This window comes from Symsagittifera roscoffensis, chromosome 2 (genome assembly GCF_963678635.1).
Source record: "Symsagittifera roscoffensis chromosome 2, txSymRosc1.1, whole genome shotgun sequence".
NCBI lineage: Eukaryota > Metazoa > Xenacoelomorpha > Acoela > Convolutidae > Symsagittifera > Symsagittifera roscoffensis.
The window spans coordinates 84,542,474-84,567,970 of record NC_087063.1 but is presented as its reverse complement, the minus strand read 5'-3'; the positions used below and the strand labels follow the sequence as shown (position 1 = coordinate 84,567,970).

Here is a 25,497-nt window from a genome sequence, read left to right as displayed (position 1 = left end):
CATTAACTGAGACTCCAACAGAAGACTCTGCAGAGCAACACAAAACAACAACACATAACACAAGGGGTCTCCCGCTCTATCTGCGCCTCATTAACTGAGACTCCAACAAAAGACTCTGCAGAGCAACACAAAACAACAACACATCATACAAGGGGTCTCTCCCGCTCCATCTGCGCCTCTATTAACTGAGACTCCAACAGAAGACTCTGCAGAGCAATACAAAACAACAACACATAATACAAGGGGTCTCTCCCGCTCCATCTGCGCCTCCATTAACTGAGACTCCCAACAAAAAAACTCTGCAGAGCAACACAAAACAACAACACATAAAAAGAGGGTCTTTTTTGTAACACGCTCCCAAAACACCCAATCAGATTCAATCAATCATATTATTAATGAGCGCGTCAACAGATACATTTTACTTTTACAGATGATAATTTTTCAATACAGTTTTGAGACACAGAGGCGAACCACCTAAGATAAACAAAAATGAACGAGTATGATTACCAGCAAATGAAGAGACATCATAAATTGAAAAAAAAACCACCAAAAAATGGTTTCTTTTTGTTAAATTTCCTCGGGACCTTAGTCGACAAAAATTAGCAGACCCGAAAGTCTATTATCTTCGAAAATTATCCGTTTCCGCAAAAAACTGGATCGAACTTCTTGTATTTACCTTTCCAAGCATATTCGTTACCACTGCACCAAATGCACAAAAAACTCCATGAATTTAAAAAGCAAACAACTTGAACAGCATGAAAAAAATCACAAAACAGCAAAAAAAAATGGACAAACTTCTTGGAACTCAATTAGTAGCCCAAAACCGGAATAGGCTGAAAGTTTTTAAATTTGAGCAAAAAATGCCCAAATTTTAGGTAGATTTGGGGCTGCGGCAACTAAGTCGATAAAACTAAGCAGGCAGACAAAAGTCAGACAAAGATTTTTTTGACGGGCTGGCAATTTTCCGCTTACAAAAAAACCCGGCCAGATTCGAATCAGAACTTTGTCTTTATAAGCACGTGCGTTAGTTTTTCGCCACATTCACGAATTAACGTCTGACTTTTGATCTGATATGACACAGGGGTAAATTGATTGAATTGCTACTGTTAAGCTAGCTGTTATCCCAAAAAAAGTTTATATTCTTGTTTGATAACGCTTGCTAATCACTAACCTTGAAAAATCAGCGAGGAAAATAATTATCGTTTTGATACTTTGAAATCCAATTTTCACTTACTTCGCATGTTCAAACTTTCACACTGTTCTATTCATCATACTGCTTTTCAGAGCAATTAAAGGATCAGGAACCGTAAGTCACTTAAGTTTCCAACTCAATGATGCTAAAATACAGGACCTGGTTTATAAGTTGAACCGCTTTACATACATAGATTTGACTGTCATGTACACTTTCACATCATAAACTGTCTCTTTTGGATACCATTGCCTTATGGAGAGAATCACCTTGTTGGTCTGTTCGAACTTGGTCTGTTCCGTATCCTCTTTCAGTCTGTTGTTCTCTATCTGCAAATCCACCAGCGCCTTGGACACCTGCACGTAAAACATCAGTTCTGAAGTTTTTATAGCTCCAAACATGAAATCACATTCAACCAATCCACTTGGAATAAAGAAACACAAAAGAGGCTTGGAAAACGGATGGCAACAACACCAACTTAAAAGCGCCATTTTCACTTGTTGCAACCATGCCATTTTTTTAAAAGCTCAATAAAATTTCTGAGCAAAAATGATAATTTTATAATTTAAATAATGATAGCCGGTTACTGTGCAAGTAGCACAGGACGTTCCATTTTAAAAATCTACTAAAATTTATTTTATTTTCAAATAAGTTTAGCTTTTTCTGTGTGGCGTGATAAAAGGATCTGACATAAAACTAAAATTTAGTCATATTCTACCGTCATAGAAATATAGGCATACCACACAAGTTTTTGAAAAAAAAAATCAAAAAAAATTTTCAAACTTTTTATTCAAAATTTATTGATTACCAAAATGGCATTAAACATCTCCAAATTAATTTTACTCGAGTAAAATTAAATGTACGCACAAATAAGCTATTGTAAACGGCCTAAATTAAATTAAGCATAACTAAGACTGATCGCTCGCCTCACTTGCTCGAAATTAGACGAAAAATCAAAAATTTCAAACCGGTTTTTCTCGACACCAGAAAAAAATTTTGGGAATTTTTCAACGTGATTCTAATTACGAGTAAAAGTTTTACACAGATGCGAAGTTGCACTTCGTATACACAAGCAAAAATATGACGGATAACGCTACTGGCAAAAACTGAATGAGTAAAACTTTGATTCTACAAAATTTTTTAAGTGACGCACGCCAATTATGACGCATAAGCAGTACCAGTCAATTTGAAAACAAAGAAAATTACCAATGAATGCCTATATTTATAAAGCAGTCTATGAAGCAGTAAAAACATTTAAAAAATTAAATGTAATGAAAATGAAACAGTTTTTTTTATTAGTTGGAGATTTTTTGTGAAAATAATCACCCCACACGCCATATTAAGTACAAAATGATAAATTTCGCTCCTAGTAACAAATCAACTATGGTAAAAAAAGCTTCCTTCAACCAATTTGGAACAATTTCTTTGACGGATTAAATCTCCGCTTACGCGTTAATAGCGCGAAATATATCGCGCGTTAATTGTCCCAAATTGGCCAAAATGGCAATCTTTAAACTCCCATACCTTTACTCAAAATAATCACAGGTGAACAATTTTTTCAAACTTAAGCTCAGGACAACAATAATTTTTGAATGATATTAAAAAAATCCCTTCAAAAATGGCTAGTCAAAAAAAAACACCTGAGCACAAATATTCCGTTACTTTCGTTACGAAAGTCGGAACAATAATAGTCTGTGTTAAAATCCTTAGCAGGTGGCTGTACTTAATAGTTGGTTATTGACCAAAATGAACACATTTTATTGCAACAATATTTGCGTTGCATGTATAGGTTGGAAAAAAATATAGTTGCTACTATAACACAAGCATTGCTTGAGTAAATATGATATATCACTTAACTCACTCCGATGATTACTTGTGGTACCTGATTTTGCGAGGAAAACAAAAGAAAAAAACTTAAACACACCTAATACATAGTTCCTCCCTATTTTCAAGGGTCGGAACAATTGAATAATTTTTTCAACACATAAGTAAAATAGCGGTATATTTCGAAGATTATTTTTGTGAGTGTTGACTAAACAATGTCATCATTTCCAGCCTGGAAAAGAGTGTGTTGGATGCAGTGGACATACCTTCAGTTTCTCCTCCTCTGACAGGACGTAGTTGGAAGAGATGTCTCTCTTGGACACTGCAATGTCGTTCAGTTTAGTCTGCAGACTCTCCAATTTAGAATACAGTCTCTCATTCTTGTCCCTCAAGTGCAGCTGAAACCCAACTCTGTTTTCTTTCAAAGTAATCACTGAAAACAGCCCACGTGTTTATCAAGTCAACAATGGCACAACAAACTCGATTGAACAAATGATTATTCACACATGCGACCAAGGGCAGATCAAGCATTTCTGAGAGGGCGATTTACAAAAATTTCGTTAACCATTTTTCAGAAAAACAGAACAATTTAAGCCAAATAATTTTGTCACAACGGGTGGCGAGACAAGTCAAATTCCAATAGAGGGCTTCCTAAATCTGCTACTGCATGTCTGTGGCTGTTGTAAAGAAACTTCGCACAATTTTAACTTTTCTTTAAAAACTAGCCTAAATTAACATTCAACAGATTACATTCATTTAACGCACATTATATTATGATGACAAGCCATTGACTGATTTTATGAAACACTAGAAGTCAAGAACATAGCACACAGACAGTTGGAAGAGTCAATGAATGCAACTGTTTTTCTTTAAAAAACCTCGGATTTTGAAAAAATCGAACTGAAAAAATCGATGAATCACTTTTTTGATAAAATTAACTCAATTTGAAAAAACTGGATCAATAGGTCAATATTTTCTGTAGCGGGGAAATCTGATCAAAAAATCCACTTTAGAAATTATAAGTCGATCACATTTTCGTGACATTTACACTTTTGCTGTTCGATAAAGGAAATTGCCTTCCTTTTAACAAATGAAAAGAATTGAACTTAAAAAGAAATCAAAATCCAAACTTCCAAAAGTCAAATTAATGGGTGAACAAATTTTTAGATTTTTTCCTAAAAAACGGAAAAAGTATTCACGGTTAATATGATTGACTATCATTTCGTTCTTTTACACTCAAAAATCCATTGGCAAGATATTATGACACAATACATACACAATATAGTCTCCAATTTTCCTTTTCGTTTGAGCCTTCATTGGGCTGCAAAATAACATGGTTAAACTCACAGACTTATTTTTTGGCCCCACTGCCATGTTTTTTGATGTAGCATTTCTAAGGGATCCCGTCGAAGTATTTGCAGTCTAAGCAGGGGCTGATCTAGGACTTTATCTTAGAGGTCGGAAATCAATGTAAAGACCCTATTTCGACCAACTTGCGATACAACCCTAACCTTATTTCTCAGAGTTATGAATTGTGAAGATCATTGTTAATGTATATTTACAACTCTTGGGAGGTAAATCATCGTCTTCTATGATCATCTTTTTCTGTGCTACTTACATTTTCGTTCTTCACTCTCTTCATTTCGTCCCTGAGAGACTGCACATCTGGTTTGCTACTCTGTTCCGGAACCATTCCCAACTCATCCTGAAGTCTGAGCATCTTACTTCTGTATTGCATTTCTAGTCCCTACAAATCAGCAACAAGTAAATCACTATCTCCTGCTATTGATGAGGCGAGGCGGGTTTGTCATTTTACGACAACGAAATAATAAGAACTATAAAAATTTACCTGAAATCGCAATGGAAAAACATTTGAGTGTTAAAGAAAATGTTGATTATCATCTTTTAAGATAATTGTAACACAAGGGCGATGCTGCACTTCGCACACACAAGGAACAAACACCGGCAAATCAGCTCGTAAAATTCATGAACTTACTATAATAAAGTGAAAAGAAAAACAGCTTCCAAATACGAGACTCAGAACCGCCAGAAGTTTAATAACTTCTGCACTTATCATAGACTGTGGACAGTGGCTTGTGTGTCTGTCTAATATCTGACATGTACCTGTCCGAATGCGTCGTTCATGATGGGGAGTGTTCTGCACCTGCTGAATTGGTCACTGACTCTGAGGATGGTGGCCAACACTGAAGGCTCACAATGGGGTCGGAGACAGGTCATCACTGTCGTCTTACAGTTCCCACTCAACACATCCACCAACAGCTGCGACAGCTTAGAGTCACTTAAACAAACAGACAAAGCACTGCACTACACTTCACTTATAGTTAGTGCCAAATTGCTGGAAATATCGGTGAATTTGAGCAACTAAGTCAGTCAAAACAACACTTTCAGGTTCAAAGTCACCGACTGAGAAAGATACTGCTAATAATTTGGATGTAACTAGAGTTAGTTCAAATCAAATCATATGTTTATATGCACTCGCAGAATTTATATTTCTAAGTACTGTACGCGTGTGGATCAGAAAAATAACCAACCTCTCAAAAGCATCAACGGCACATACGCCACAGGCGAACTGCAAAAGATGCGAGCATAGCGATGTTTAGTAAAAGATACCCTAAATCGCAATATTATGACGACAAACAACATTGACGGAACCTGTCGTACGTCCCAACGAGATACATATCAGAAAAGTAAAGATGACACTCGAATGTTAATTATTTTTAGTCTGGCCCGAGGGGTGATTGATAGGTAGACTTACCCGTGGTCTATGACTCTGTCTGGCTTCTGTTCATTGGCTATGCTTCCCACCATTCTGGACAGTGCAAACAGTCCCTTGTTGAGAGTGGGCCCCTCTCTCAGTCGTAACTCCTGTGAGTCATAGATCAACTTCTCAGCAGCCGGCAAGTCCACAAACACCAAACGAGACCTGTTCGGAGCTGGATTATCACGTGTGACCTTAAAAATTGTTATTTTTCACCAGGCCAAAATTAATGCCTTAAGAGACATCCTAATAAACTCGAAGAACTAGAAACAAAAGACCATTCCGGATCAACCGTGCAAACCTCGCCGATTGTTTGAATTATTAACTAGTAAAATTATCATATGGTTTGAGGGAGAGAGATTGTATGCATGACCTAATCTGTACTTCTTTCTTGGCATCGGTATATCTCTTAAGTAATTTTTAGTAGGATTACACGGCTGTATATACACCAGCCGAAAAATTAACCATCTACATATATATATATATATATATATATATATATATATATATATATATATATATATATATATATATATATATACCAGCCGAAACTACGTAACAGTTACGACAGTATTGCAAAAATCATTCATTTGGTTTAACTTTTGGCTGGTTTATATTTTACTCCGTGCATTTTCCGTTGGTTCAATTACACTAGGATTACACAAACAGTGAATATTGTCCATATCTATCAATTCTGAGTGCAATATTGCAATAGGAAGCAACGGTTCATGTTAAAAGGTGGATCGTTCATTTTGTTCCGAATTTCGAAGAAAACTGAATAAATTTTTTATTCAGTCAATTTTCGGCAATCGAAATATCAGGTTTTACCAGAAAAAAAAATATTGCCCCATTGATGATATTGACTCCTTGCAATCAAATTCAAAAAGATATTTTACCTCCGATCATTTTTTGCAAAGTTTTGGGAGTTTGAAAATTACCAATTGGGTCATGCTCTGGACTAATTTATGCGCGCTTTGTAGATTTTATCCTAATCCTGAAAACTAAAGCAAACTATTCATGCAAGTTATATCGCAGAACAAGATCGTTCCAAAGTGAATTGAGGCTAGCTAATTGGTCGTATTATTTTTCACACTTGATCTTTGATATTGTCCAAAATTTACAGTTTTTCAATATTTTCTTTCGCCAGAAACTAATCGATATGGATTAGTGGTAGTTGCCCTGACATACGAGCAGTCTTGTTTATACAGTTTTTGTTTCGACTTTCGAAGAAAATGACAGATTATTTGTGCTCGGTTTGGTTTTTTCGACTTTTTAACCAGCCATTTTTGATGGAATTTTTTTATATCAACCAAAAGATGTTGTCCTGGGCTCAAACTTGGAAAGATATTTCCCATGTGACCCTTTTTCGTCAAGTTATGGGGGTTTAAAGATTGCCAATATGACCAATTTGAGACTGTTAACGCGCGACAGCGTGAGCGAAGCTTTAATCAGTCTTAGAAACGGTAGCAGGACAACCTACCCCATTCCAATTTACCCAATTCTATTTCAACCAATGCCATTCGCATTCTACCCTCTATGCCAATCTACCAGCAAAATAGAGATCGCCGCAGTTGCGCCAACGTGTTGCGAGCTTGCCTGCAAAAGATAGGTCTGGTTATCGCCACTGGCGATTTTAAGCCGAGATAGTCAGCTCAGTTATCTTTGACCAATTGAACCATTTATAGAACAAAGGGTAAATTGGCATAGTATAGATTGGTGTCAGGACTATTTGCCCCAGGTAAATTGGCCCTATGCCAACTTGTCCTATACTAACTTGCCCTACATGGCAACTTTTCCTATGCCAACTTTCCCCACATGACATTTTTTCCTATGCCGTTTTGTCCCATACTTAACACTTTTACTTGATTCTTTGATGTTCAAATTAAGGATTGTTGTTTTTCTGTTGTTGTTGTTTCTCTGATTTTTGTTTATTCGACAGTGGAGTAATGGATCCTGAGTGAATTTTGATTTTCGGTGATCGAGATAATGTTCATGCCTTCCGAGTCCACAATTCACTTTGGCTTTGCGACGGTACGTTCAAAATTTGCCCAATGCAATTTTACCAGCTTTATAGCATACACATTCAAATCGGTGGATTTTTCGCACCATGCCTTCATGCTCTTCTGCCGAACAAAACTGAACAGATGTATTCAAAATTCCTGAAAGCCATCGCCTCTGTCTCTGATAACGCGCAGCCATCGAGGATCCTTCTAGATTTTGAACGAGCTGCCGTAAACGCTTTTACCAGTGCGTTTCCGGAGTCTTCAATCAAAGGCTGTTACTTTGACCTCTTTATACGTGAAAGTAACAGCCTTTATACGTATAAGTAGGCCAGGCCTTTATACGCAAAGTTAACGAGCTGGGTTTAAAGAAACCTATGAAAACAACTGCGAGCTGATTTTTCTAATTAGCAAAACTATTTTAGTAGCAATTACAGTTGACTGAAAATGAAATGAATACACTAAGCATAATAGTTTTCAAATTTAATACATGCATTACTAATAATTCTCAAAGTTTCCGCTTGTTGTAACATTGCTTCCAATTTTGTTATAATTGGGATGAAAATCTTACGAGTGAAAGGTCGATTTGGAAGATGACGGACGAGTATGTGTGGGACAGTCCATAGTCAGTCTGCACTTGCGTTCTCCTCCCCCACCCATCTCTGAAGGCCCTGGTGGCCTCAGCCCCCGAATTCACACTCAACTTCTACACATTCAGTCCAGTCATTGCCATTTATTTTAACTAACTATATCAAAATGTGGTTTTACTCATTTAATACTTATTAGCAGATCGATTAATGAAATATTCAGCAAAAAGAACACCATCTTCGAAAAACTATAAATACATATGCTGTATGAAAGATTAATGCTCAATGTGACACACAAGAAGCGAACATTCTCTATGTTCCTTCTTGTACTTCAACAGATTAATTCACTTTAATCAACAATTGCATATCATCCTCACTTGTCCGTTTTGCACACAGAAGCCTTCTTCTGCAGTCTCGACCACTTTGAGGAAGTCAGACTGTGCTTTTGGAATTGTGAACAAGTCTCGCACCTTCTCATTGTAGAGCTCGAACATGGAAATCGACACTTGGCAGTTGGACTGAATTTTGGTATCTGAACAAAATATCAGAATTAACTATCTATGGGGTAATAAAAAAACGGATCCTCGAATGCCTATGGGTAGGTAAAAATGGCTAGTCTTATCCAAATAAGCCATATGAAAACACAAGCTGGCTGCTTGCATACTAATAAATTCAAACGAGTGTTGCATCGCCACAAAATTCTCACAAAAATTAATGCAACTGCTTCGAAAAGTTTTCTATTTGCTGTTGGCGTCGTTTTGTTTTTACGAAAGACACTAGTATACAAAATTAAACAAAAATTTACGTTTTTATTCTCATAAATGCATTTTTTCAAGGCCATATTGGACAAGATTTATTTGACTTTTCACAAAAAAATTTTACATAGACCTGCTGCGAATGGTCTAAACTACCTTCTCTGAAAGTTTTAATTTTTGATTTGAATCACTTACCAGGTCTGAAAATGCCAGTTTCCACCATTAGTAATGTTTTTTCAATGGTGTGAAATTATAAGAAACAACAGAGCATAGGAAAGTTATCACACTGAACAATGAAATTTACTAGTTTAAAATAATTCACATCGCATGCTCAGTTTTTACTAATTCGCTTGCTCAAAAAAGTGTTCACTCCCATAAAAACCTCATGACAAATCGTAAAAAACTGGTATTTTCAGACCTGGAAAAAACTGGCAAGTGATTCAAATCAAAACTTTCAGAGAGTAGTTTAGATCATTTGCAGCAGGTCGATGTAAAAAATACAGAAACTTTTTGATTTATTGATTCACAAAATGAGGCTAAAAACTCCCAATACCTAACTTTACTCGAAAAAAAATTAAGCATAAAGACAATTGGGGAAAAACATTGGAACTGCCATAAAAAACTAGAGGTATCAAAATGAATAAAGGAAATTTACTTAGCGGAAAAACCAAAAGTACCTCAGCAGAAACCGTTTAAGCCGAGAAAAAATCAAAAAGACAGGAATTACCAAAAAATTTCGATCCCCTCTCCCCCTTAAAACACCCTTACACGCAGACGAACAATTTCTTCGTTCATAACACAACGCAATATAAAACCACTAAGCCGATAAAATATAGGCCGGAATCATTTGGACAGAATAAAGTTTCTGAGCAAAAAAATATTCGAAATCAAAGTTAGTAAATTAAAAACAGCAGCGGTAAATCAAAACACTTAAAGCAACTACAATATGAATTGCGTGAAGCGAAAAAAAATACTATGTGGCAACTAAGCCGACAAAACAAGCAGATAAACTCTAAGCCGATCATTTTATCAATTGGAAAATTTCCTGTTTGAAAAAAAGGTCCTTTCAGATTCGAAACCACGATCTTTGCCTTCCCAGGCGTATTCGTTACCTCCAGACCAAGCGTGCAGTACACGCAAAAAAATCAATTCATTATGCACTGAACTTGAATTTATAATTTCTTAAATTTACTTAAATTTAATAAGCAATTGTTAAGTTGCTATGAATTTATAATTTCTTAAATTTACTTGAGCAATTGTTAAGTTGCTCGCTCGCTTTGTTCGCTAGAATTTATACTATAAACACAGAGAGGAAGCCGAGCTTCGCATCATTTCCAATACCACAAAAATAGCATTGCAGGCTAGCAGACGGGTAAGGAAAAGGAAGCCAATAAGTCTAAGCAAAACGGAGAAATTTTAGAAGAAACCACAACTAAAAGACTTCAAAATGTTGTCTGGAATAATGTTTTATTTGCAAAAAAAACACGTCCGAAGCACATTCGGCGGTGGTTGAAGAAAATTAAACACAAAGGCGAAGCTAAGCTTTGCAACACTTGCGATGCAAAACAAAAGCACATTGCGCTACAAAATAGCGAATGAAAAAAAAAGACACAAAAAAAATCTGAAAAACTATGTTGGAAAAATTTATCTTGACAAAAATTGTACAATTACAGCTACAAAACTTCATAATTGCGTCGGACGTAAGTTCACGCACAGCCCTTAAAAATTGCAATCATTTACCGAGCGTCGACAAAAGCAACAAACTTAAGGGTCGAAACCAGTTGCATAAAATTTAAAAACTTTCACGACCCATCCAAACTGAAACACATAATCCTAAACGTATATATTTAGCCCTCGAAATTACGCAAAATAAGTTGAATAAGTTAATACAACATACACTGAAACTTTTTAAATATTTAAAAAAAACGAAAAAAACTCAAAATCAGACATGGTAAATTTACAAATTTGTGAAGTTTCAGTTATAGTAAACACTGTTTAAATTTGAAAAAACCCATGCTTTAAAAAGTAAATCAATAAAAACCTACCAGATAAAAAAAATGGCGTTTAAAAAAACGGAAAAAGGATCGACAGAAACTAGGACAGAAACCACGAACCCGAAAAAAAATAGATTTTTTAGAAGAGAAAATTACAACCTGAAACGAGCTTGAACTAATTACTACTTAAGTGATAGAAGTGAAGAAACTGAGTATTCTCCTTAAGAAGTGAAGATCCTCTAAGATACCAAATGATTCTGTTAAACAATGTGTTAATCTGAAAAAAGTCTATATACCGATTTGATAACACTTGCTAATCGCAAGCGTACATGTGATATATCTTTCGATCCATTCAGATGATTATTCTCGTACCTGATTAAGCATGGAAAAAAACTAAGCCACCCGAAAACAGGTCAAGTTACGTACCTTTGCCGAATTCTTCGGATAACCTGGAGAAGAAGCCATCTATAGCTAGCGGGGCTAATCCTTGCTTATGAATATTCTCTCCAGATAACGTGAATGATTTTCCAGATTGACTTTCTCCGAAAGTGATAAACGCACAATTGAAACCACTGATACAAAGTTCAACCAGAGGTTCAACTGAACGTTTGTAGATTTCAAAATTGTTGGCATCTTGCTTATAAAGGGTTCCGAAGCTAAAACATTTTTTAGATATACTTTTCCGGTTGTCGAAAAGAGATTTTGGAACTAAAATAACAGCCACTGCTCTTTTTAAATATAAAAAAATTCACAAAAACGCACACAGAATCATTTCACAAGTCACAGCTCAGTGATGGTAACCATTTCGATGAAATCAGGGGTTCCGAAAAATTAGTAGGAGTCCAATTAATTGATTGAGAGGCGTTCACCAATTATTTAATAGAAGAAAAAATAGAATTTAATTTTTTTCTTCCAAAATGATTGATAAACTAAATAAGAGATTGGTCTTGCTCCAATTTATCGGAACCCCTGGTTGAAATATGTTACGTTTAAAAAAGGGCTAGGTCTTTTACCAGACCGACCTTTCACCAGACCGACCTTTTATCAGACCACAATGCAATAACTCAATTAAGATAACTTAAAATAGGATTCGAAAAGGAGAACAAACAAAATTTCGCTCAGAAACCGTGAAAACATTGTCTTTAACCAGACTACACGGCGTCAATACATCTGACAATCAAATTTGTTTATCGAGTCTGGTAACAGGTCCCTGTTATAACTTTTCTGGTAAAAGGTTGGTCCCAGTTTAAAAAACCCATTTATTAAGCTTTTTTAGATAGAAACGATTACAACATTTTGATAATGAGTATTGAATTAATCTTAAAGAATTCTAACTTATGTGACACTCCTCCAAGATGACTGAAGACTCGGGTCGCCTGCGAAATCTGCAAAGAATGAGGACCTTCACCGATTTGCGACGATCTGATTCGCCCAATACTATCTATATTCATTTTCTGATAGCTTCGCTCACATGACTGCAATATGCGCAATTATCTGTACATACTTCATTTATAACACTCTGAAAATTGTTTAAGGGAATCTGAGCACTTTTTCTTTTTCACAGATCAGCAGGTTTAAATATCAGTGCAACAAGGCAGTCAAAATCAGGTTTTAACAGAGGCGAAGCTGAGCTTTGCACTACTTGCGATATAAAAATGCTATTACTCCAGAAGGCACAGCAGAACCTTCCGGAGACAACTGAAGATGTCAAAAACACCTCAGAATTCAGACAAAGAATTCAGAATATTCCAGAACTTTTAAACTTTCGATTTGCGGTGTGAAATTTCAGAGAAATGTCAAAATTGACCATATTTGGAGACAAGCACTGTAACATTCGCCCAAACATTATAGTAACGTAGCGTAAAAAAGCACCTATTGACCACTGGCAAGCGTTTTTCACCGTCTAGACCTAGCCAATTAGTTTTCTGGTCTGTTTAGGGCTAAGTAAAAAGTTACCTTTTTAGGCCATCAGTCAAACGACTTTTGATCAGCTTCCGTTTACATGCAAAAATAACCCCATAGCTGGGTCTCGGATCCCCAGACCAAGTGACTACTACTAAATACATGGCTCGAAATCCATTATTTACTATGTTTTTAGTGAGTAATATGCTAAATCCACTGGAGCTGGATTGACTTTTTCAGTTCAGTTGATTTTCTGATCTTATAGACGTTTTGTCGCCTTTTAGGCGTTGTTCTTGAAAGCGTTCAAAGCCTTCGAGTCAATTACTTCTCCTGGCAACATATTCCTGTAATCTGTAGCTGATCTAATAGTTTAAAAAGTTTTCCGCAATTCGAAGATGACCTTCTTGTTTATCACCTTCTTGTCATTTGTCCTTGTGTCACGATTATTTAATTCGAACATGCCCTTTGTAGCTTTTGGGTCATAATGGTTGTAACCTATTTGAACATTTCGATCATTGTTCCTCGCCTTCTGTGGTATTTAAGTGACGGTAGGTCTAGTTTCTTTAATCTTTCATTGTAGCTTAGTGTCTGCAGCGCTTGTACCATTCGTGTCGCTCGTCTTTGCACATTTTCGATTGATATTGTGTTCTTATTTAATCGCGGGTACCAGGCATGATCGCAGAACTCCAAATGAGGCCTTATGAGGCCTTCATAAACATTTAAAAACACAGGTATAGTCATTTTAATGAACCTTTTTATGAAAATTGCTTTTGCCTTTTTAACTTTTGCTAAGATATGAGAGTCAGAGGAGAGTTTACTATCGATGATCACTACAAAGTCCTTTTCTTCTCCTACTCTTTCAAGCTGTATATCGTAATGTTCATGTAATCTTATTTCACGATTTGATCTTCCATTTGAGATTATCATATGTACACATTTATCTACATTGAAATGCAAAACACTATTTTGGACCATTCTTCCAGTTTTCTTAGATCTTCTAGCAACAATTCAACGTCTTTGTCACTGGTAATTTCTCTGTAAACTTTTGCATTGCCTGCAACTAAATACAATTTCGATTTGACTGTTTCTGACATGGAATTTATTTATATTACAAACAAGACAGGTACCAGTACATATCCCTGGGGAATCGCACTCAGAACATCCTTCCATTCAGATCTACTGTCATTTATCACAACTCTTTGTCGCCTTATTAATAAAAACTCGCTGATCTAGCCCAGTGTTTTTCCTTTTATTCCATTTTTGTTACAGAATTCCTATCAGTCTTTTGTGCGGAACCGAGTCGAACGCTTTCTTGAAATCCAAGTAGATAACATCCTTTTCTCGGCGACTATCTATTGTTTTTGTGAAATCATCCAACACTCTCAGTATTTGTAATTGTGGTGATCTACCGGGCAGGAAACCAAACTGTTCGTTTACAAGGATTTCAATTTTTTCTAGATGGTCCATAAGATAGGCTCTAATTACTTACTCAAATTTTTTACAAGCAGTTGATGTTAAGCTTACTGGACGATAGTTGTCAGCTAACGCCTTTTTTCTTTTTGTGAAGATAAAGGCAATGTGAGCAAGTTTCCAGTCTTTAGGTAGCTTCATTTCCTCCAAAGATTTGTTTAAAATTTTTGTTAGAAATTGAGTCAGGAAATCTCTCATTTCAAACAGAAGTTTCGGGTGAATTTTGTCGGGCCCTGGAGATTTCGATGTATTGAGTGAGACTAATTGCTGTTTCACCAATTTCTCTGTTATTTCTTAGTCCTATATTGAATGAGTGATATCCATTTCTGGAGTTTTCCATTCTCCTGGTGGTTCGTGTGAAAACTGATGAAAAGAACTTTGACAAAACTTCAATTTTTTGACCTCATTGGTCGTTAAAGATCAATCATACGGCACTAAAGCTGGTTTTGCATTTTGTAACACAACTTTTGTTCTCACATCGCTCCAGAATTTTTTTGATTTCATTTTTACATCTTAAGTTATTTCACCTTCCTTTGCCCTTTGATCATTTCGTGTAGCTGTCTTAACAGCATTTCTTTTTTCTTTATAGTTGTCAAAGTTTACTGTCATTCTATTGAAGCAAATTTTTTCCAGATTTTCTTTTTTGCTCTGATTGCCTGTCAAGTGGTATTGGTGAATAGTAAATTGTTTCTACACTCCACTTTGGATTGAGCTTAGTCAATGGTACAAATTTTTTTGTGAGTACAGTCAGGAGTTCGCGCAAATCCGTTGTATCTAATTATGGTTTTACTAATGTGGTCGCTCTGTCCAAAAGGTGGCTTGATATTAGTGTTAAGGTCGCTTAGACCGTCATCAGTTTAAACTATATCTAGTAGTGATGTTTTATCCCCAGCAGTAATGCGAGTTGGTTCATCGATGTGTTGTGTTAGAAATTCATCCCCAACTGCTTTTAGAAATTTGAATTTTTTGCTCTTCTCGTCCTTGGTTGTGTCGCCCAAGATTACAGTATAAGCCTCCACATATTTTTCGCATAGTTTTTTGATTGATTGGCAAAGGCAATCGTTATTCATTTCTGGTGAATTTGGGCTCCGGTAGACAACTGCCGAGCGGATAAATTTCGAATCAATAGAAATGACACATATCATCAATTCTTGTAACTCATTCGGGATTTGTCTACTGTAGTAGTCTGTCTTTATTCAAGAAAACTAAAATTGCTCGCCCGCAGTCGTTTGGATTCATGTTTATTGACTCAATGTTAGGATTGCTATTTTTGTAACAAGCTGGATTCCACTCGGTTTTTGAATTTTTCGGTTTTGCTTCTACGAGAGCAATTATATCTGGTGGGTTTTTTTATCTTCAGTTAATTGGATCAATTCCTGATGTTCCGTTTGGGTTATAGTGTCAATATTTGTGTACCAGAAAATCAATTTTCTAGTCTTGCTCTCTTGACTTTCAGTATGTGCGTGTCTCGAACCAGATACACATAGTTTCCTTCTTCCTGATCGTTTACGGTTTTTGCTTTCTTAACTAAGTTTCGCTCTTTTTCTTTTTCTTTCAGACTCCAATTCGGGCTAATTCTGAGAATTCTGATTTCTGCAGTGGCTTCTTTCAACTTTGTACCAGTTGTTTCCTTGGTTTGTTGGTCCGTTGTTAAAATTGCCAGAATTGTTCTTCTAATATCCGGATCTCGATGGAGGCTTCAGTAAAAAATTATTACTTTGACTTGAGTCTCAACTCCTCTGGTAATGGCGCATTGGTTGAGAGTGGTGTGTATTGTGTCGCTAACCTTGTTCGAAGTTCATCATTCTTCACACCATCGATGAACTTCGAGGGTACTGCCAGGTTCATCCTTCTGTTCGACTCATCTGGTTGGCTACGCCTTCTTAGCATCTCCAGATTGTGTAGAAACCTGTCTATCGTCTCATCTTCAAGTTGCCTCTGTTTCTCGAAACGCATCTTTTCAAAAATCAGCTTTCGGTTCATTTCAATATTATCTTGTTCAGTATTGAAGAAAACCAGCAATGGTCTATTTATATCCTCATTGGTTTTCCGACCGAGTCGGATCGTTTTCATAATTTGTTTGTCTTCCATGTCGATACTTGATAATAATTTTTCAACATTTCTCTCATCTAATTTTTTCTTTGATTCACTGTCAGTAGCTGCGCTCTCCTTGGCTTTGTAGATCACAATGTTCTTTTTTCTTCGATTTTCTTCAGCTTCTTCTCTCTTTTATTCTTCTGTTGCTTCTGTGATGATCTCTTTCAAAGGTTTCATCTTCCGATATACAACTTCTTTCAAAACTCCTGTCTGTCCATGAACCTTTACGTGAGATGGTCCTGCTATGAATTTATAGAGATCTTTCATCATGTTTTTCATGTTGTTTATAGTTGTGTCGAGATCTGCTCTTAAGTTTTTGGTCAAATGATTGGTTCCACTTTTCTGTTCTTCACTGATAAGTTGCTTCGCGGATGGACAACAAGCTGTGCACCACCAGATTACAGTAGTTTGGCACACATTCTGAGAGGCTGCGCCATGCATTTTAAGGCACTTTGCACAGTAGTGTTCACGGCAACGCTCACACTCCATGACTTTGTCTAGGGAATTTCCATATTTTTCCTTGTAAATTTTACATTTCTAAGGCTCAACGGGACCACTTACTGATTTTGTGACTTTATGGCGAGTTTTGGGTGCATTTTGGTTGAGCTCACTTTCTATTGGCTTTGCCGCTCTAAGGTAACGAAATCTCAGAAGCTACAAAGCAAGAAAATAATGAAGTTTCTTAGAATCCCTTCTCTCCTTCTATGCCGGTCCAAGATAATTAAACCTCAGAAACTACAAAAGCAAGAAAAATTGAGTTCTCTTGACCAAGTTAAACAATACATTTCTATCAACACACTCCGCCGCTCCAAGATAATTAAACCTCAAAAGCTACAGAGCAAGTTTGAAGAAAAGCGATAGGTTTTAAGTGGGTATTTTACTGCTTCTTGATTTTTGGTTTCCTCTTTAATTTTCGTTCAAGACTAGCTTACGAAGTTTTTGCTTGTTCCGTAAAAAAGTCCGCAGGAGTTGTAGTTCCTTTACAGAAGTGGGATGACTTTTTTTGTGTCTCGTCTACTACAAAACTTCCTTTATTCTTCCTTTTTGAGTTCAAGTGTTTGCGAACGTTGATTATCGTAAGGTTCTCGGTTTTTAACTCTAGAAGTCAGTCAAACTTCCCTGTACTTCCTTTTTGACGGTCGTACAACATTGCACTGATTCGAGGTTTGAATGGCTGGATGATTTTGAGGAGCTCTTCAGCTGTGCACGGTTCGTCGTAGTTGCCATGATGAGCGTCGATTGTATAAGTAATAACGTCGTGCCAGATGACAAGATTGCTTTTTTCCTCGGCGATCCTCGTACAAGCAACTTTTGCAAAATTTTCAGGGATTTTCTGTTATTCGGGTTGAATTCTAGATCACCGTCAGAAAAGTATTTTCACGCGAGTCGTTTTTGTATAGGATATTTCGCAACTTTGATAGCTCGATCTAATCATGAAGCTCCGATAACAAATACCATAGATTAGGGATAAATCTTCACCCGCCCTAAGCTAGAGGCGGGGGACTTTGGAAAAATTATCGTATTCGTAAATTAAGCAAGTGTTCATGCCTCTAGCTCAAATCATCTGAAAACACACCGTTTAAACAAAGCAAAAGGACATCTATTTATCAAGTTTATCACAACAATTAGGCTGATTAGGATGATTTTCCATCTTTCTAGCTACTCATGCTCTTTCTAGCTACTCATTTAACCGGAAGTACATACCAACGGAAAAAAAAGCTATGTTATGAAACGACTGGCTAGCGTCAAAACACAGTTTCACATGCTTTTAACCGTCTCTACCAAAATCAGTTCTTAATTACATGCAAAATAGTGATCTCATGGCTGGGGTCTCAGTATCCCCGGACCACGAGGTCATTCCTTATATTTTGTTCAGTAGATAAAAATCATCATATCCGTAGGAGATGGATCAACCCTTTCCTTCAACTCCTAGCTTCTCATTATCTGAAAACGAATTTTGATGTTAATTAATTCAATTCAGGACATATCCGGAAGCTAAAAAATAACAAAATGCAGTTTCAGTTTTCTTCCCGAGACCATTCCAGATTCTGGATTCCGGACGAAGAGCGGTCTTTTCGTCCTTCTGAAAGGGTGCTAAAATCCTCCCGATACCCCTCCGAATTCTGGGGAATTGTTAGTAAACGATTGTACAGCTACAACCGTTACAATTTGGAAAGCCTCTATCGTAATCTCAATATGATTCACTTTTTTTTTCATTGTCGAGAGTCAATCTTGCAGTTTTCCAGCGAAAATTGGTCTGTCCTCTGATTTTCGCTGTTTTCAGTGTTCGCGAAAATTCAAGGTCGTGATGTGTTTTTATTTTCAAACAAATTTTTAAAAATTACTTCGTCACCTCAAATTAATCTCTCTCACTTTGTCAAATTGCACGATTAGCACTGTTAATCCATCGAAACTGCCAATTTTTCCACTCGGATGCTCCAATAAAATTTCGATATTGCCATGCATTTTGGCGCCATTGTGGTCAAATTTCACACACTTCCGGACAGCCCGGTCAATTTCCTCATTGAGTCTCGTGATATTCATTGAAATGGTACAGTTCCATCAAAGAAAAATTACAAAATGCATGAAATCATTTTTATCCACATCTCATCAACTCACTGCAGAATATAAATGACATCATACTACACTGTTATAGCCTTCTAATTTTTTTCACTAATCTGCACTTTGAGGATGTGATTTGAGGTTAAACATCTTTTCTGACTTTTAGTGCCATGATCTTGATTTAAAACTTCTTCTCCTAGGTTTAAAAAGTGTTGGGACGCAGGACAGTCTTGCCAACCAACAAACTAAAATTATCCTAATATGCTTCCTCCCTTCGTAAATTTAGTTTTTATTGGTCCTGAATATTAAAAATCAGAAACTCGGTGGTTAGAAGGAACAATGAATTAATCTCCTTCTTCAAGAGAATACTCAAGGCCTTCATATCACCAGAGTCTGATCAGTCATCTTAGTTGGTTAAAAACAATCATGCATGCTGGAATATTTAATATACTCTTCACTTTATCTTTCTTCTTTTTGCATCTTGTTTTTTGGCTTTTGTCATTTCTCTATCTCCTCCTCCTCCTCCTGAGACATTGAATCCGCACTATCAGTTTCGGTGTCTTGCAACAATTCCATTCTGACGCTGCTGGAGGCAGTCCTCCAACACCTCTGCCCGTCTACCCTTTGTTTGCAACAAGGCAGAGGGTCTACACTAGTTTCCCTATTCCTGCAGAAGTTGATGTGGAGGCACAACGTCACATTTTTCTCCAGGCGTTCCTTCAACATTTCTTCCCTTTCTCTTCCATCACAACCATTTGTTCTTTTCGTTCTCTTTACTGCGGTTGTTACTGCATTCCGATGCAATACGAAAGCTCGTTTTACAAGCTCCCGATCCTTACGTACATCTGAGATGAACTGTAAGTGCTGCTGTGCTTCGACATATGCTTCTTGGCATACCCGTAAAACCAAGCAGTCATGGCTCTGAACCATGGCATCAGTCGTCTTCTGGTCCATAGTTTCTTCACTTCCAACGGAATGTTCAAGTTTTGCACGTTGTCTCAAAATGACCTAAGACTTCTAGACAATCCAGTTCTTCTAACTGTTCTTGGGTCAGTACTTCTTGTCGGTTGTTTTCATTAGCATGAGCCTCCAGCCATGGAATCGCCATCATAACTCCAACTATCAGTATCATTCTGGGCTGCGATGAGTCTAGTAAACCCATGGAGAGCAGCTCTCTAGAGTCTCAGATCAACACCAGATTTCTTCGCCCGGGATACCACCTTATTTGTAGCAAACAAGGAAACGGGAATTCATGATGCTTCAACATAATGCTTATCCAGTTTCGTTTTCCCGACGCTGCAAGTAGTGGTTTCACTTCCATCATCACTCGGTGAATTTCATCATTCTCGTCTACTGCATTATTATCCGTCACTGTTGATCCTCTCTGTTAGTGCCCTTCAAAGTCACTGAAGTTCCGACTAGCATATCCCATGAACTTGTTTCTCATTATCGCCTCTAACTTATCTTTGGTTCTTCCTGGAACTGCGGCAAACATCTTGAATAGCAATTCGTAAGATTTCTCCGACATCTTCGCAATTCTTACACGTTTTGGCACTGAGAAAGCTTGATCCACGATCGTCATTGTACTCTCTACATCCACTGCACATCGGCGCCAACGTTGATCCTACTGAGTATCGCGCTCCAGACAGTCTGTGATAAGTTTCACTCTTCCTGATGTTCATTTTCACTTCTATAGCTTCCCTCCATTTTCCAATATGCTTCTGTTTGGTTTGTAACACTCCCGGAAACACTTCTACTCTGATGGCTGTGACCATCTCATGTTTTTGTTCTAGATTCAATAGTCGCTCTAAATAACCAAACATGCTGTAGAATCCTAGTGCAGTCACTAGATTAACTTCAGTTCCTCCATGGCAATCTCCAATTAGCCCTGCTTCCGTTTTCGCTTTCATCACTATGTTTCCGAACAGTATCGTCAATTGCCTGTGCTAATTCGCAAGTTTCTTCACGCAGTCAAGACCTCCACACATAAAACCTTCTAGTCCATAAACTTTCGTCAGACAGCTACCAGGTTCAATCCAATCTTCTGGTCCACAGCCAGGCAACTCCACATGTATGTCCTACGTCGCTCGTAGTATCGAATCAACATTTGGACTCGGGCACCATGACAGTTTCATTAACTCCCACACCACCATCAGGCTCGTTCTCAGTAACTCGTCTGAGAAACACAATCAAAACTCCAATCGGTTATCGAATTTCGGTATGGAAGGTGCAGTCACCTTTTCTTCCAATACAAGTCCCAATTTACCTTGTTGACTGGCAATGCTTCGTATCGTTGAAATTCTCGACGACCAGAATCTCAGCAACACTGCTTGTTCGTATTTGAAGTAACAATCACGTTTGTCCTCATTGATGAAAGGATTATATGCCATTCCAACAATTCTCGACGCATAATCGTATGAACTCATTTTGATTGGTCCACAGTGTTCACTGGGCTTCATCAGTGTCCCCATTGATTCCTTTATGAGCCTCAGCTCCTTGTTCGAGAATCTTCAGATTTCATCGATCTTCTTCAATGGTTTTAATTCTACGGGTTCTTTCATGTTCACTCACATTGGCTTTTTTGACGAATGTCCAATAGCGCTTGTAAGAGCAAGGCCTTCGCTGGCTCACTGCATTCTCTCAGCATTTTCGCACAACTTTTCAGCGCTGGTACCGATATTTGTTCTAATATGAACCGAACAAAACAGAGAGCGACTCTCCCTTTCGCACACGCTACTGTCGCTCCTTCATCGATCATCAGGTCTCTCACACTGGTCATTAAGAGCACCTTCTCTTCTTTCCATCTCTTCCTCTCTTCCGAATCATACTCTCCCATCGTCAATCCCGACATACAACATGCAAGTCTGAGTTGCAGATCAGTTCTTACGTACGGTAGGGCTATTAGAGCATGGATATTCGGAATAAATCGCATTTCCTCTTCAAAGTGACGTAGTATTACTGCTCTTCACGGTAAGCTCACCAATTTATCCACTGTATTGCATGCATTTCAGAAGAGATTACAGTTCCACGCGCCCTTTTGTTTCATTGTTGTGCCCTGTATCGTTTCTTCCAAGTTATATTCCATGGCACCTTTGTTTTCTGGAGCGATCAGGTGTCCTCTAGCTGAATTCCTGTACTCCATCATTTCCATGTATCCACCGGCGGGTTCGTCAATCATGACGGTGTCCCATGCTGTCAATCGGTTGTATTCCACTGGGGTCAGCTGTCCTATAATACTTCCCTTTCCGTGATACAAGCATGATGGTCTAAATCCCGTAGGGTACTCTCACCACATTGGCTGAGTTTTTCTATTTCTAGGGTAACTCCAGTCAGAGTGCGGTCACTCCTCTTGGTTTTATAACCGGCTGATCTTATTCCTGCCATGAGGATGGGTGGCACCATCGTTACGTCGTTACAATCTGTCATCGCCTTGCCCCATATCCATGACATTCTCAATACGCTTTCTTTTGCAGAGCTCACAGCTTTTGCTGAGATCTCAAAAATTTATTTCAGTTTTCCCAGTTTTCCTTAACGTCACTTTGCTGCCTAAATTAATCTTCATGTCGATGATCGTATCAATCACCTTTTTCAATCGCATCGTTCCCTTTCGAGTTCTGGACTGGTACACGACTTCCTCGCTGCTTTCCTGCTGCGTCGCCTTGATTGGTGAATTAACTTCACTTTCATCAATGACCGAATCGATCAACAATTCGCTCATTCTCCCTTCACGTTTGTCCAATTTATCAAGGATCTCCCGCATCAGTGGTCTGTTGAGACCTGTTTTCAACATCGACTGGATCTCGTTGCACTGCACGACGGTCCAGACCTCTTCAATGAAAGCTACTCTGTCCATACTGCAGCCTGTTCTGTTTTCATGTCCCTGTGCTGAACTTCCCACTCTTCTTCTGGCAAGGTTCCCAAGAAAAGTACTCGGGTTGCGCACTCTATTCTCCTCCTACGCGAATATTCTATTAAAAGTTTCATTTAAGTGGTTTTAAACTTACCAGGAGAGCTGCTCTCCGGCCGGCAAGTCACTGCTTGGATTCATAAAAGCTGAGAGATGTTCCAGCGTGGAATTTCTACCCTCGGTAGCTTCAGTTGTCCCTCCTAACAATTCTTCTTCAACTTCGTAATCATCCAGGAAATTAAAATCCAGGCTTTGTCGTCGTCTTTTCCCGCTTGATCGGGATTCTGTTCCATCGCTTCTTCCGGTTGACGGTCTTCTCCCTCCTCGTCATCTCGTTCTCGATTTCGCGCTGACCCCGAAGCCCGAAAGTCCTTGCTACTCATTCCTCGTCTCGTCTGGGAAGCTCGGCACGAATAGTTTGCCAGCTGACTTGTCTTCGTTTTCTCCGTGTTTTATTCTGACTTTTTCACAGCCCAAGGGTGCTAGAGCAGTCCTAATAAACAGTTTCCCCTTTATCGCCAATTCTTTTTTCACACTCATCACGATTAGCGCGGCTTCTTGCAAGTCCGCCTTGCCTCTCATGACCATTGGCGCCAGGTCTAATGTGGCCCATTCTACCTCGAATCTTCCAGGTTTTGGAGTGGCTACATTTCTCATCCGTCTCCTCGTCAACTCATCTGCATATGTAAACTGCATGTATTGAAACACGGCAGCGTTTCTGCCCACGAAGCACGGGTCCATCGATTCGGAGAATTTTTCCAACCTCCTTTCATTGGTTTCGGAGGCTCTCAACGTAGAAGTGTGTAGTACTGAGTCTGCTCCGAGCAACATCCTTCTATCAACGGGAATTCAGGTATTTCTTCTGGCAGCTTTCTGAAGTCGCCCCAGTCTTTGGTTTCTTCCTTCACTTTTTGGTATGATATCATCAAACGTAGAATTCTCGTTACCTCGCCGTTTGTTTTGTCAAAGGGCCTCGAATTCCTGAGTTTCGGGAACACTTCGATGTGCCCTCTATCCACTTTGCCCATCCGGTCAAGGAAGTGATCATTGAAGTTTTTTGATGTCATCTTTGGCTTTGCTATCTTCGCGAACAACAAATCTTCACTCATCAATTCGCATAGCACATTTTGCTCTCATCAATTGAGTATGCTCCCGCCCATTGCCGAAATGAGGTTCAGGTGCAACACCAACCTTCTTTTACATCTCCACTTTTACATCAGAGAACGCAAATGTCACTGCTGGACCGTATATCGTCGTCACAAACTCAGTGGTTCCGCTGATTAGTGCTAAGGGATCTGTCCTCATAGTTGGATTTAAAGAGTTAGTAGGGGCATGCCCCCTGAATGACGTCGCACATCTTCTTCCTTTTCTATTGTTTTGTCTTCTCATGTTCCAAAGCGATTCTGTTGTAGGAGGTATTGGATCAGGGTATGTCTCAAATCTCTTATTTTAGTCCAGGAGTCAGTGGATCGTTTCATGACAAACTTTTTCACATTCTCTGTTTTTTCTTCAGGGTAGCGGGTTAAATTCATCATTCCTCCCAAATTCCCCTGTGTGATCGCAATTAACGTCACGAGTCCGTCCAGCCGGAGATTCTGTATTCCTTCATTGAGCAATACCGCTGGTCCTCCCACGAAATTTTATGCTCCAAACGTCACGAACAATGCCAGGATCACTACAATCGATAATTCGGTAACCGCTTTGAGATATTCCCTTATCAGGTAGCGAGATAGTGCCGGATAGATTTTCGCCAGAGAGGACGCGGTCCAACTTGCTCCCAACCATTCCAACACGCTGTCAGTTTTCTCTTACGTTTTTCTTCTCCTCTTACGTTCTAAAATGCTAACCCTTCTAGCATGCTATCAGTTTTCTTTTACGTTTTTCTTCTCTTTCTCCTCTTACGAGAAACCTGCTTCTCCTCTTACGTTTTGTGTCCAAAATGTCTCCAGTGTTATCTGACACATCCTTTTTATAAATTCCGCTGACTTTTCTTCGGCATTTTCAGCTATGTTCAATCCTTTTACCAGGTAGGCGTAAATCTTTGTGATCATCGCTGGGCCTCGCTCAAAAGTGTCCATGCCCAATGCTGCTATCCGAGGGTTCAAGTTCAGCCACATGTTTGCCCCTGACTTCGTTCGCAAAACCATAGCTTCCGAGTGAGCTTTCGTTTCTTTGGTCTTTTGTCTTTTTTCTCTCTTTTCCTTGATCTCCATTTCTCTGAAACACAGGTCATTAGACATTCTCACTATCACTCGATGATCTTCGTTGATTCCTGGCTTCAATTTAGGCTGTCTGCTGAAATTGGATAGTTTCAATCCCAACACTTGATCCCATACTAGCCTGTGCAGCGAATGATCTTTAAATCCTCTCATAGCTTTTGAAATATCTGACCATACTGCCGGCAAATCTGACCGAAGTGGCCTCAGGTTTT

General features: G+C 38.3%; 1 protein-coding gene across 1 annotated transcript in view; it reads right to left on the bottom strand.

The window, feature by feature from the left end:
• The window catches only part of LOC134840702 (coiled-coil domain-containing protein 78-like), a 33,905-nt gene extending 21,249 nt beyond the window's left edge, over positions 1 to 12,656 (bottom strand). Inside the window, exons 1-9 of the mRNA XM_063856686.1 lie at positions 12,464 to 12,656; positions 11,555 to 11,784; positions 8,757 to 8,911; positions 8,364 to 8,498; positions 5,790 to 5,986; positions 5,138 to 5,312; positions 4,632 to 4,760; positions 3,280 to 3,411; positions 1,459 to 1,545 (exon numbers count right to left, since the gene is read on the bottom strand). Coding sequence (XP_063712756.1) covers positions 1,459 to 1,545; positions 3,280 to 3,411; positions 4,632 to 4,760; positions 5,138 to 5,312; positions 5,790 to 5,986; positions 8,364 to 8,498; positions 8,757 to 8,911; positions 11,555 to 11,784; positions 12,464 to 12,579 — 1,356 coding nt within the window. The 5' untranslated portion in view covers positions 12,580 to 12,656. The remainder of the gene's footprint in view (positions 1 to 1,458; positions 1,546 to 3,279; positions 3,412 to 4,631; positions 4,761 to 5,137; positions 5,313 to 5,789; positions 5,987 to 8,363; positions 8,499 to 8,756; positions 8,912 to 11,554; positions 11,785 to 12,463) is intronic.
• Between the last annotated feature and the right edge of the window lie 12,841 nt (positions 12,657 to 25,497).